The 12,944-nt window shown below is 40.6% G+C and overlaps 1 protein-coding gene across 2 annotated transcripts in view; it reads right to left on the bottom strand.

The window, feature by feature from the left end:
- LOC113656508 (hedgehog interacting protein) overlaps positions 1-12,944 on the bottom strand; it is a 28,954-nt gene continuing 16,010 nt past the window's right edge. The window contains exons 5-13 of one of the 2 annotated variants that reach the window (XM_027167804.2): positions 12,446-12,597; positions 11,813-11,986; positions 11,419-11,562; positions 10,572-10,693; positions 9,327-9,450; positions 8,808-8,938; positions 7,491-7,575; positions 1,067-1,215; positions 1-970 (exon numbers count right to left, since the gene is read on the bottom strand). In XM_027167804.2, the coding sequence (XP_027023605.2) occupies positions 774-970; positions 1,067-1,215; positions 7,491-7,575; positions 8,808-8,938; positions 9,327-9,450; positions 10,572-10,693; positions 11,419-11,562; positions 11,813-11,986; positions 12,446-12,597 (1,278 nt within the window). In that variant the 3' untranslated portion in view covers positions 1-773. The remainder of the gene's footprint in view (positions 971-1,066; positions 1,216-7,490; positions 7,576-8,807; positions 8,939-9,326; positions 9,451-10,571; positions 10,694-11,418; positions 11,563-11,812; positions 11,987-12,445; positions 12,598-12,944) is intronic. The other variant, XM_027167803.2, reaches the window with a different exon arrangement.

The raw sequence follows: 12,944 nt of genomic DNA, 5'->3' as shown, positions 1-12,944 counted from the left end.
ATATATATATATGTTATTTGGCTAAGCCTTTGGTGTGAGGTTATGGATCCAGAGCCACTATGACTTCCTGTGAGGAGCTTCAGTCAGGTAGACTGTCCATTTGATTTCCCAGAGTGAGCTTTGTAGCCTTATACGTCTTGATTTTGTATATTGGTCTTTCATTGGTTGTGCAGTCGGTTTATAGTCATGTGCAGGGTTTATACAGACTGTCCAAACTGAGCTTAGATTGTGAGTCCAGCGATTTGAGGCATATCCTTTTCACTGGCCAATCATAGAAGAAGAATAAGGGCTGAGTCCGGAAGAATACACAGCAAAGAGATAGCTAAAGCACAGAGTGCTGGACCCTTTAGCATTGTGTAAGGGCTTCTCATGGACTCCTATTTCATATCACTAAGCTTATGGATGTGTAAATGATGCATGGGACAGTGCTATATCTAATTTTGAACCAATGGTATTTGCACTGAATCTCATAGTGGGATCTTTGTCAATAATTTAATATATAAAAAATTAAACCTGCTAAATGTCAGGATGAGTCTACGAGGTTAACCCAAACAAGAATTTGAATGCATCAACCAACTTTGGGAGTAAATACCAGCATTAATTGACCGATGATGGTCCACCACATGGGTAGTCAGTGATGATTGTGGTAATGAAGATGGGATGCAGTTGGAGGTTGCAGGTGTTGGTGTCCTGAAGGCAAACCCTCAAGAAAAAAGTCTCCTTAAAGTTCCGCCTTCAGACCGGAGTAGAAGAGCTCAGTCTCCCTGCGCTATCTAGACAATGTAACTAGTGAGGTCCAGCAGATATGACGTCATATCAATGATGTGATCTAAAATGCCGTCTTTGTCCCGATCCTCTTCTACGCCTCGCTCTCCTTTCTCACACTGTGCCCCAGAGAAGTCTTCCTTACAGAAGCACTTGTTAGGTTCGATGCAGACTCCTCCGTTTCGACAGGTGGGTTCACACTTGGCTGTAAAGGATGAGCAGGAGAAGTTTTTTCAAAATTTCTCCACACCTTTGATCTAACACCATATTAATTATATTATGTAAAGGTATGTGTGAGTACCTCTTAAGCAGAACGGACCCTCCCAGCCGTTGTTACAGCAACACTTTCCGGTGGGAGTGCAGTGGCCATTTCTGCATTCCCGAGAACACGAGCTGCTCAGCATCTCTGGAGCTTCTACTGGCCGCCGGCATTCCTTAGGCACCTGAGGCCTGTAGGAACATCACACACACTTTACCGCACTGTTATTAAATACCAGATTGGTACAAAAAATGAGCAGCTATAGGATTAGCTACTATCAATTTTTATACCACAGCATTGTTGAGTTCTCACATCTGATTGGACAGACAGCTCTGACAGCATTGCAGCCTCAAATCACAGGTTACTATAAATGGATTTGTTTTAATTTGTATAACATATGATGTTTGTTCACTGATATGGTGACATTTTCTGTAAGGAGAGGCTTATTCAACAATTTTAAAAGGTGTCTCCGGTGTCAGCCAGTCCGAGTTACCGCTGTAACTAAGTTTTTTAAGATTTTCAGCTTTGTGGTTATTGGCAACATGAATAGGCAACATGATCGTACAATTTTTTTTGTTTTATTAACATCAAGAGAGAGTAATAAGTGATGATGATATAATGTTAGAAATAACAGGAACTAACTAACTTCAGGAAAATAATAAATTTCAGGGTGGTAAGAATAACTCTGCTTTGTGTTGGCCGCATTGCACCCCCTTCATTTACTATTTTCCTATTACAACACATTGCCAAGTGATTTATTTATTACACGAGCGGTGATAAATACACACCGTGAAGCACATATTGATCAGAGTGGATACACATCCCACTGTCTCAAGATGCAAAAACATGCAAGTATGGAAAGAAAATTATTATTGCTAGCAAAGAAGACTTCATATGATGGATGACGGCACATTTCTTTTGGCCTGGCAACATCTGGAAGTGGAAACAGTACCGTTTTGTGTGTAATGAGGCTCAAAGGCGAAACCTCGCCATCATGCTGAGTAGCTACTAATGAAACTGTGAGAGCTGTAGCTCTTCAAACAACCTAATGCCTTCACACACCAGCTAATGAGCCAGGCGAATCTCTTCAAGGCTGTCTATTACAGAACAGGCAGACCTGTTGACATACCCAACAGGCACACACACACAAACACACACATACATACACTTGCACACTGTAATTGGACTCCGCTAAAACAGTGACTATGAGGAACAGACTGAAGAGCACTTAGTTAGTTCACATCCTGTGTGTTTCACTGGGAGTGGTGCCTGGGAAAGTGAGGTGGCCAGCATGTGAGGAAAGTGGAAAACTGAAAGCAAGCCACCATTTAGGTCTTTCTCTACACTTTAGTGCTCCACTGCTTCTTATTTGACAGAATGTTTAAGAATCCTTTGCATGAGTAAGAGTGTTGATTACTGATGAAATTAAATATATGCGAGAGGAAATAGTTGGGGAATTTATGACTTACTTCTATGAGTATATGAGTGTTTGTGTGTGTGTGTGTGTGTGTGTGTGTGTGTGTGTGTGTGATGCTGGAACCAGCCTGACAGCATTAGTGACTGATGGCAGGAGTAGGGTGGTAACAAGGGGCTTCTGGCAGGCTGTATTCGAAGGGTGGGGTGGGGTGGAGGGGATCTGAAGGGGGTAGCAGGGGGTAGTTCCCATGCTTCCCACCGCTGCTTTCACCACCCGCATCAACTCTCCCCTTTCTCTCATCCGCACTCTTTTTTTGTGCTGTTGTGACAGGCTGTATGTTGTTAAAACAAAAAAGAGAGGGAGAGAGAGAGAGGGAGAGAGAGAAATAAGGGGAAAGAAACTGAGATGGAGGGTGGAAAAGAAAGAGCGAGAGAGGAAGAGAAAGGAGAGAAAGAGGTGGTTCCCCGGAGGATTGGGCTAACGCCGTTAATGACGCTAGGGTCAGCGCAGCTACTAAACAGTTTGCATTACTGGCAGGGTGGCCGTGAAAACAACACCTGCTGCTGCAGCCCTCGACAAAGGCAGCTGGGTCAACAGGCACTGTGGGAATGTATCAACTCTGGGAGGCCACTTGCATAAAACACAGACTGATAAATTAAAGGAGGGCCATGGCTTATTAGTTTAAGGCCTTCCTGGAGCCTGCCGTTCCTCTGCGCTGAATAGGAGGCTGAACACATCAGCTGCTAGGATGCTCTTTGTCCGGCCCTTCAAGTGTACTGATCCTAGTTCAGACTGGAAACGTACAGTAAAGTGCCTATAGTCATAAGGGTCCTGTACACTACGAGACCCCAACAACAAGATTCCAGGAGGCGATGAAGTCTGTGATTGGTATTAAGTGCAGAAAACTCTCAGTACCTCACATTTCTTTTCAGCTTTTAATTCATTGTGATCTTGAGTGGTTTATTTCAGTAACCTAAATTAGGCATTTTCCATTTTCTGTTGTTCACATTTCCATTTATTATCTGTTCATACTGTTAAGCAACAAGCAATTTATCTTGCTTGTTGACACAAAGAAATGACACAAACACATTAAATAACCTAAACAACATAAATAATGCGATAATTAGTCTGAAAACTGGTTGCTTGACATACAGTATACACTACATGCTAGGTTACATGTTAGCTTTATTGGTGTCCCAGCAAAGCAAGCTAACTGTACTACAGTAGCTATGTACACTCAACAGAGAGCCCGATGATTTGTCCTATTTCCGTCCGATCTTTATATATTTTCGTAATTTCCCAATGCACTTTAAGAGAAATGTCTTGTTTACTGTAACAGCAAATAGTGTATTGATTTCCCAGAGAAACAGAAGACATGCCTGCATGTCTTATGACCACCGAACTGGTCACAATGTTTGTATGGGTCTCTGTAATGGATCATACCTAATGGCATTGAAATAAAAAAAATCGCAGTTCAAATTTGCTGTAAAAATGTGACTCAGTCTCTAGCTGTCTGTCAGCTTGTCAGCTTACTTGTGCAAACATAGGATCATGGAATGCATGTAGTGTTTATTTGTTGGCATTTTGAAATGAATAGATTATACAAAACTGTTTATGTGATGTTTGATTGACACAGAATCCTTTTTACAGCCCCTAAGAAAGAATGATCTTCTCTCCCACTTCTCTCTGCAACTGAGAATCCAACAGCAAACCAATATGCACATACAAAAAAACCTAGGAGTGCAACAATGCGTGCATTTTTCTCAGAAGACAGTTTTACTTCCTAGGATTTAACTTGCTGAATTTGACAATAAAACAGTAGAGTTATCCAAGCAGTGGGGTGTACTGTGGGAGTTACATACATCGTCCATGCCAAAATGAGCTTCGTCACGCTGCTTGCTGCAGACCCTCTATCCTTTTTTTGTCATCTCTCGCTATTGTCCGGCAGTCTTTGTGAGTACATTGTGTCAGAAAAATTTACTGTGTATTGTAGCTGTAGGCCATTCAGTGACACTGCAAAGGGGCTTTGTCAAAGGGAAGGACGTGGTGGAGAGTTCGTGAGATTTAGAGGACAAAGTCAAATAAAGGGGTCTTTGGTGAAGAATTGGGGGTTATAGAACCAGAAAATGTGAACAGTTTTTTCGACGTATTTGTATCCTACTTCTTCTTTCACACATCCCTGGCTTTCTCGCTCACTTGTGCACACACACACGTGCATGCCTGCTAACCTCGAGAAAAAGCCTGAAGTGATTTGTGGCTTTCATAACGAAAGTACTTCATTAAAAGGCTTCTAAAAAGCCCATTCAGAACGCAAGATCTCGGCGCTGAAATCCACTGAAAAGGCAAAATCTGCATGAAACATATGCTTCATATACTATGTTTTACTTTACAGTATGCTCTAAAGCTCCATTGTAAGCTTAAGTGACCAAAAAAAGACCCACCGCAGCCAGCTGAGTGCTTATTAGGAGTTTAGGATTACTTAGGTGGGAAAAAAAGATATTCATTTTCAGTTTTACTTCCTTGGATTTAACTTTGATGCCTTGCAGGTTTCGTGAAATTGTGGGGTTTTGTAGATTAATGAAATTAAGAAAAATATTTCAACACGGGGTGGTAAGAAACTTGAGCAAAACGTCTAGGCTTTCCAATGCTTTTGACCTGATAGACTTCCTACTGGGCTTAGAGAGGAGAGTCACCTTTCATTTTATGAGATGTCAGAAATAGAATTAAAGGGTTTTTTCTTGCACGATGGGGATATCCTTGACGTCAAAAGTGCAAGTGGACATTCTCTTAAAGCACTCAGCACATCTAAGAACCATCCGCTCATATTCACCTTCTTGCTGCTTACTAAAATCTTAAAAAAAACAAAAAACAAGTTACAGCTATAGGATTATCCGCCATTCTGTCATCACATGGTAAGTTGGCTTAAGGATATATTTGTGCCTTTGGGTGTTGTTCAAAGCAAGAAAAAAGCATTAATTATCTTTCAGTGTATCATGGTCAGTGTCATCCCGAGCCTATCCCCAGAACACTGCCTATTTATTATTCGGCATTAGAGCATGCTGAAAATAACATGGATGGATGTAGTACGTCTGCAGTAACATGTTTATCATTTGATCCGATGAGATGAATTCTCTGCTCATGTGCCTGAATTCTCACTGCTCGATAAAAACAATACAGTGAATCAAAATCAAAACATCAAAACATGTTCGTTTTGAAGCCCTTGGATTCTGACAGACACCAGACTAAAACATGGAACGTCTGCAATGTTGCGAAGTTGCAGGTACAGTACATCGAAGCAAGACCACCTGTCAAGCGAGGTTAGTTGCGTGATCCATTCTCCGTCGTTTGGTAACGAGCTCTCTCAAACTGACAGGGTGTGTAAATAAGCACACCCAACACCGTAGTTCCTACAGACTAAACAACCCCAATTAATCATGGAAAGAAATGTTCCTTGGAAAAAATGTAGCATTGCCAGAAAGCATAAATAAAAAAAGAAAGAGAGAGTGCAAGAGGCCTGGGCAAGGAGGAAACATCTGTTGAATAATTAATTAAGTTTGACTTGGGTGGCACTGTCATTGTAAAGGAATATTTACAAAAGCCGTGGTTTTGACTGCATTCTCGACAAGAAAAGAAAATGGTTCAAGGATTCAAGAAGTTTTGATGTTTATCTAGAACCATTCTAGAATATTCTAGACTATACATGCTGAGAGAAATTCCCGATGAATAAAATACATTGTAGAAACTGAAAAAAGAACTGTAAAAGAAAGGATTTTATCACTGCCATGTTCCTTATAGCAAGATTTGATACAAACGCCATGGACAATTAAGGTATATTTTCAGTAACAAAGATACGTTCAGTAGCAAAGCAGCCTGCTCTCTTGGTCATGCCAAAATAAGAACAGAATTCTCTTAATAATACATGGTCACATTTTGGGCGGATTCATCTCCCAGCACTCCCTGACATGAAGGTTCTCTGCCGTTATAAGGAAAACATCCCTCCTGTTGATGACAGGTGTGCAAGTCTTGTCAAAGCTCAGAAAATATCCCAGCAGACCACACATGCTCCCCAGTTAACCAGTGACGCCTGAACTGCCCTGACAGTGTTGGTGTTAGAAACACATTACACTAACATTTGGAAATGGTATGCTTACTCTCCAATTATGGCTGAGGTTTGTGTTGGCTGAGGCCGGCAGTTGTGTGATGATTTGTTTAAAGGGGCACAGTCCTTGTGTGTGTATGCAAGAGCGAGAGAGAGAGAGGGAGAGAGAGAGAGAGAGAGAGACAGAAAATGATGTACTTCTGAGCTAAAGAATGTAAAAAGCTATGATAACCCCAAGCTCTTGTTTTACTCTTCTTGTTGTAAGCTTAATATGCAGGTGATCAGTGGTGAGTGATGGACAGAAACATTGTGAAACAGGAGTCTTATTTCACAAGACAGTAATTTGACATTACATCATGGGGATGCTGAAATGTTCCAGACTCACATTAGTGGAATGAAGGCAGAGGAATTAGTGCTCAGCATCGCTGACTACGTGGCTTTAAAGCAGTTTTTTTTTTTTTTTTTTTTTTTTTTTTGTCGATGGTCCCTTACTTCCTGTTCAAATTCTATGCAGGTTTCAGTTACTTAAATGGATCACAGTGCCTCTTTCAGTAATACTGCTCACGATATGTGAACATACACTTTAGATAAAATGGCGGTCTATTATGATACACCATACCCACACATATACACATATAAGAATAGACTTGACTAAATAGACAACAATAAGCATTTCAGTGTTTGGTCTTTTTTGGAAAATAGGAGGAAACCAAAGAACCTGGAGGAACCATACATAGAAACAGTAACCTCTCTTAGGATTGCTAGCTGAATTTGTAGCTGTGTCGTCTGCTTTATTACTGTTATTACCAATAATAAAGACCTTGTTAAGCTGCTTGAAGTGTGCCCAGAAGTTTTAAAATAAGTTCTGCAGGTTAGTGCTTCTTAGAGGATAGCTACAATCTAGACACAAAAGTGGAAAGTAGTATTTGTAATATGAAAACTTTCTGTACCTTTTAGGGTCCACCAGCTTGTAGAGCCTCCCACTGTGTGACTGCATGGCTAAGCTTTTGCTGGATGCCAAGATGTAGACCTCACCTGGTGAGAAAGAAGTTTGGGAAAATGTGATGAGGATGTGATGAGTACAAGGCTTGCTTCATTTATTATGTCAGGCTCCCCAGTCCTGTTCTTGGAGTACCTCTTGCCCTGCATATTTGAGTGATTTTCTTGTCCCCAACACACCTGATCCACATGTGATCTGGTGACATAGAATTGACTCCTGAGTCCCGAGACGCAGCTCTCTGAATGAATCGCTCTCAAGTATACATCGCGTTGATTGCATCGCTTCTGCTTGTTCTAGGCATTTGGAACAAATATTTTATGTTCTCCTGTGATAAGAGGTCAAGCGGGATTGTACAGCATGATAGAACACAGGCTTGCTGTGAGTCACTTGGATTTCCAGCAAGGCCTGCAATCCAATCCCTATGTTCTAGCATGTAGAAACTTCATCACTGAACTTGGCACATGGTCCTGATAAATGGCCATTCTACATAGTAGAAAGGCTGTTATCATTGGGCGTGAGGTTAAATTTGAGGCTTGGTTGGGGAAGTTAATTGCAATTGGAAACCCCAGTCACTGACAAATCATTCTGACCTTTGAATCTTGGTCATATCTTCTGTCAGCAACAAGAGAGAGAGGAAATTATGTGTCAGGAAGTTAAAGTACTCTGTCATAATGGAATGTGCCATGGAGGAAAGGTATTTTGGAGTAGGAGTTGGCTTTCCTCAATGTCCCCGTCTATCCCTGTTCTGTATCGTCGAGATGTCTTTTTCAAATTTGACTCAATTTTGCCTCAAAGTCATCTGTATCCTGTATCAAAGTCTTATTAATATTATTTTAAAAGGACTAATCTGGACTGATGAACAAATAACTTAATGAAAGTGAAGTGAATGTGACATACGGTTAAGTTTGGTGACCCATACTCAGAATTTGTTCTCTGCATTTGACCCATCCAAAGTGCACACACACAGCAGTGAACACACACACACTGTGAACACACACCCGGAGCAGTGGGCAGCCATTTATGCTGCGGCGCCCGGGGAACAGTTGCGGGGTTTGGTGCCTTGCTCTAGGGCACCTCAGTCGTGGCCCGAGACTCGAACCCACAACCTTAGGATTACGAGTCAGACTCTCTAACCATTAGGCCACGACTTGCCCTAATTAATAATAATAATAATAATAATAATAATAATAATAATAATAGTATATAAATCCCATGCTCAACAGTGATCAGAATGATTAGCTAAGAAAAAATAGAGATTTATACTGACCTACTTCATCCTCTCCAAACCCCAGGATGTGGCCTACCAATGTAGAACCACATGAACTGCTACTTCCAAGGCAGAATGGCTTCTCCTGCCACAGCCGGTCCTCAGCAGGCCTCTGGAGTATTCTGAGGTTACTGAAATACCAACACGGTGCAAATTACATCATCAAGTCTCTGTGAACTGATTTAACAGTTGCAAAATCCCCCAAAATCCCATAATTTATCCTCCACAGTTTTACCAAATGTACAGAACAGTTGTGTTAGTATTAAGTGTTAATGATATGAGGTTGTGAACAAATGATCAATGACAATCTCAATTTCAATGAAACAATAAGCCCTTTTCCTATAAGGGGTGGGTGGAAATGTGTGTACTTGGATATGCAAAACCACCGGAAAGATGTCTGACATCTGCAATCATACAGATTAGATCTAACTCTGTAAACCTCTGAAAAAGGGTAAGGATATAATTTGTTGTAACTACATGCAAACATATAGCAATTAATAATGAACTTAATTATCTTACCCATTTTTGTCACCAAATACATAACTTCCATAAAGTCTTCTTGACTGACAGCCTCTGTAGATGAACCCACCAACAGGGAGGGCACCACCAGCAGTCTCTACGTCAAAAATCGATGCTTCATTTTCTATACAAAAGAAACACAAGAATCTCATGTTAATTATTAAGAAAATTCTCTGCAAATGTCTATAATTGGTCACGATTACAAATACGTCTGCATTGCAATAGAAAGAACATGGCCAATAAAATGTATGAGATATGATTCGGATGTTATGAAAATATCATAAATCGTTTGCATCCTGCTCTTATATCACACTATGTCAGAGCATAGCTTTAACAAATGCACTTTTTTTGCCTAATAGGAACGTATACCCAATATTTCCAACAATCTTTTAGAATGCTAATAGAGGAGGGTTTTAATGACTAATGGCTTGGGAACATTAAAGACAACTTTATTTTATGGGTAGCTGACTGTGCTCCTTTTCACAAAATGGGATCGTTAACATCTTGCTTGTGTGAGAGAGGGACCAGTTTCTAACAAGAGTTTGTGTACTGTGTGTTTGAGACAGTGTGTATAGCAACATAAGTTATGACAGCTCTGGGAATGGCCAGTATTATAATGTTGCAGTCAGCGTGTTGTAAAACTCTTCAGTGCGGTTTAATGAACCTACACTTTCAGCATGGTGATTTTTTAATAGTGTATTAGGACCTGTAATTGCCAACTTAGTAGAGCTTCTATGGGGCATGTGATGGTGGCGTATATACTAAGATGGGGCCATATGCTAGAATAAATATTGCTCATAGAGCCAGAAATGTAATCTAAATAACTAATTCTTAGTTTCGAATGGAAATAACAATCCTGAGATCTTCTGGTATTGATTAGGCTGTCCACAATATGGGTTGTGATCCCAAAGCATAATTTAAATGATAATTGTATCTGACAATGATGTATCATATTCATGAACACATACTTGCCTTCCCCTGGCAAACACTGTATAACCGATTTCAATTCAAAGTATTTATGTTCTTTATTTCTCCTTCACAGTTGGAAATGCCTCAAATGATGTGTTGTTGCATCCTAAAAGAATGTAGTAATGTATCCTAGAAGATAGAAGTTCAAACTTTGTACTGATCGTTTTTGAGAGACTCCTGAATAAGGCTAATGTGTTTATAGAGAATATAGAGAGTTTATATGAAATCTGGTGCCAAAACTCGTTAATGATTACTACATAGTGTAGACAGACATACCATAATCTTTCCCTTTGCTGATCTGCAGGATCCTTCCTGTTGTTGTGTTTCTTCCTGTTGCATCAGTGCACAAGATCAGGAGGCTCCCATTGGTGTCCATGCGAAGTTTATCCACTGCACACCTAAGACAGGATATTAGACAATAGCAGGAAGACAAAGTATATTACTTATAATACATGTGTGAAATATGCAGCTTGTAGCAGTGTTTGGATAAAGCCACTGAATTTCATTCAAGTAACCAAAACATGGCTGGTGTCCAATGTATAACTGTTTGTTTTTTCATTGATAGTGACAAAAGATTAAGCCACTATAACAGCTTCAGTGTGTCATCATATCTGGAAATTTTTTTCTGAGATATGAATCATTTTCTTTCAAAAGTCCTTGCAATTAGTGCTTTGATGATGGTGGTAGAGAAAACTGTCACTCAAAACATCACTCAAAAATCTCCCATACTGTAGGTTTTCATTTGGGTTGAGATCTGGTGAGTGTCAACGTAGAAGACGAGTGTTTAACGTAGAAGGTAACTGGTTGGAAGATAGTAGATATTTGTATTGATTTACCGTGATATTTTACACGAAGGAGAGACAGTACCACAATGCCCTCCCTTTCCCCCAAAGCATAATAAAGCCACTGGATTATCCTTTAATTTGTCAGCCATTTATTGTTACAGACTATAGACTTTACATGCTTTCAGATGCATGTAAAGAAAGGTGGCTACAGTAGGCAAAGCAAACATCAAAAAACAACTATGGCTTTTATTCAGATGGCTCTAGAGAACCTCACAAGTTCTTCACATTATATTAAAGACTTGCTCTGTAGTCTGAAGCATCCTCATATTGTCACCCACCTGCCAGGATCATGCAGTCCATGGGCGAAGATTTCTGGAGGTTGATTGGTGCTGTTGAAGTATGGGTTGTCCCCTGGAATAATGTAGGGTGTGGAACACTGGTCCGTATCGACATCTACCCTCAGAACTGATCCAGTGAAGTCACTGCAGCAGCAAATCGCTCTCTTAGTTGGTTGACAAAATCAGAGGAACATAGCTAATATCAAGGTCAAAGACATCCTACACTGCAAGTGCACTGCTAATTATTATATGGTTATAAGGTTATAGAGTTTTAGAAAGTGTGTGGATTAATGATTTTCATATGCTCTATTATATGTAATGGTTTGCTATGTTTTGCTGTGACCCTTCAGTACTAGAAGATGATGCCCCTGCTAGACACTGTTGGCACAATCACCTCAATCCGTCCATCTCTTCCATATCATCCAGAGTGATCATTCCGTCACCCAGGAATATATGCAAAAGCCCATCTGGTCCGAAGAGCAGCTGCCCACCCAAGTGCTTCCTGTGGAGCTCGGCCACCTCCATTAAGACATGAAAGGTCCTAGTGTCCACCTTGTTGGGGTTTTTTCTGAGAAAAACATCGAGAACACTCAATATACTCTTTATCATCGAGTACCAGTTTGTGCCTAATGATCAGCTTGCATTATTTCCTAAGTTTAATACATGATTGAAAATCTGTTGCATGCTTATTTGCAGGATCTGTAATAAAATAATATTACACATGCAGAACCTCAAAGAACGTTGAAAGTGAGTTTCCTTTCTTAACTGCTGCGTGTTTTGCAATGCAGCAGAAAATAATTCCAGTCAATGAAATTGTTTAATTATGCACTGCTATTAAATCTCTATAAAAATATCCATCACTGTCATAAAATATTTTACTACACCCTTGGCAGCCAAAAACCTGGTTTCAAAACCACACATATCCTGAAACATTTAATAGCAACAATTAAACCAATTTTATTTCCCTCCTACCCAACAACATTGGTCAGTCTGAGATGTGAGCAGTGTGTAAGTGGCTGACTGTTACCTGGACACTGTATACTCGACCACACGAAGAATGTGGTCATGAGGGCCGATTGCCCAGCGCTCCTGGTTCGTCGTGTAGGAGACGTACAGCTTGCCGTTTTTCTTATAATTGGGGTGGAATGCCAGGCTTAGCAAGCCCCTTTCATCTCCTCCCTGCAAGTCAGATGGGGAGCACAAAGAATCTAGAAGTTAATTATGTTCCTTTTTTAAAAGCCAGCGTAGGGCCAGGCCTAAAGCCAGGCCCCCTGTGTCCCTTTCTGTCCCTCTCTTTCTTATTCTCTCCTTTTCTATCTCGCTTTCTCCATATGGGAGCCAGTTACCCCCATGCCCTCTTGCTCCAACTCTCTTTTATTCTCACACCCCTTTCTCCCTCCTTGACTACTGCATTACAAACAATTATAAAACATTTGACTCCCAGCAACCCCCTTCTTTCTGGTCCTCCTTTTGGTTATGTGTGGCTCATTTTTAGGGCAAGGCCCCTCCATGATGCTTGGGCCCTC

The sequence above is a fragment of the Tachysurus fulvidraco genome, chromosome 4 (genome assembly GCF_022655615.1).
Source record: "Tachysurus fulvidraco isolate hzauxx_2018 chromosome 4, HZAU_PFXX_2.0, whole genome shotgun sequence".
Taxonomy (NCBI): domain Eukaryota; kingdom Metazoa; phylum Chordata; class Actinopteri; order Siluriformes; family Bagridae; genus Tachysurus; species Tachysurus fulvidraco.
This window is presented reverse-complemented; position numbering and strand designations above follow the sequence as displayed.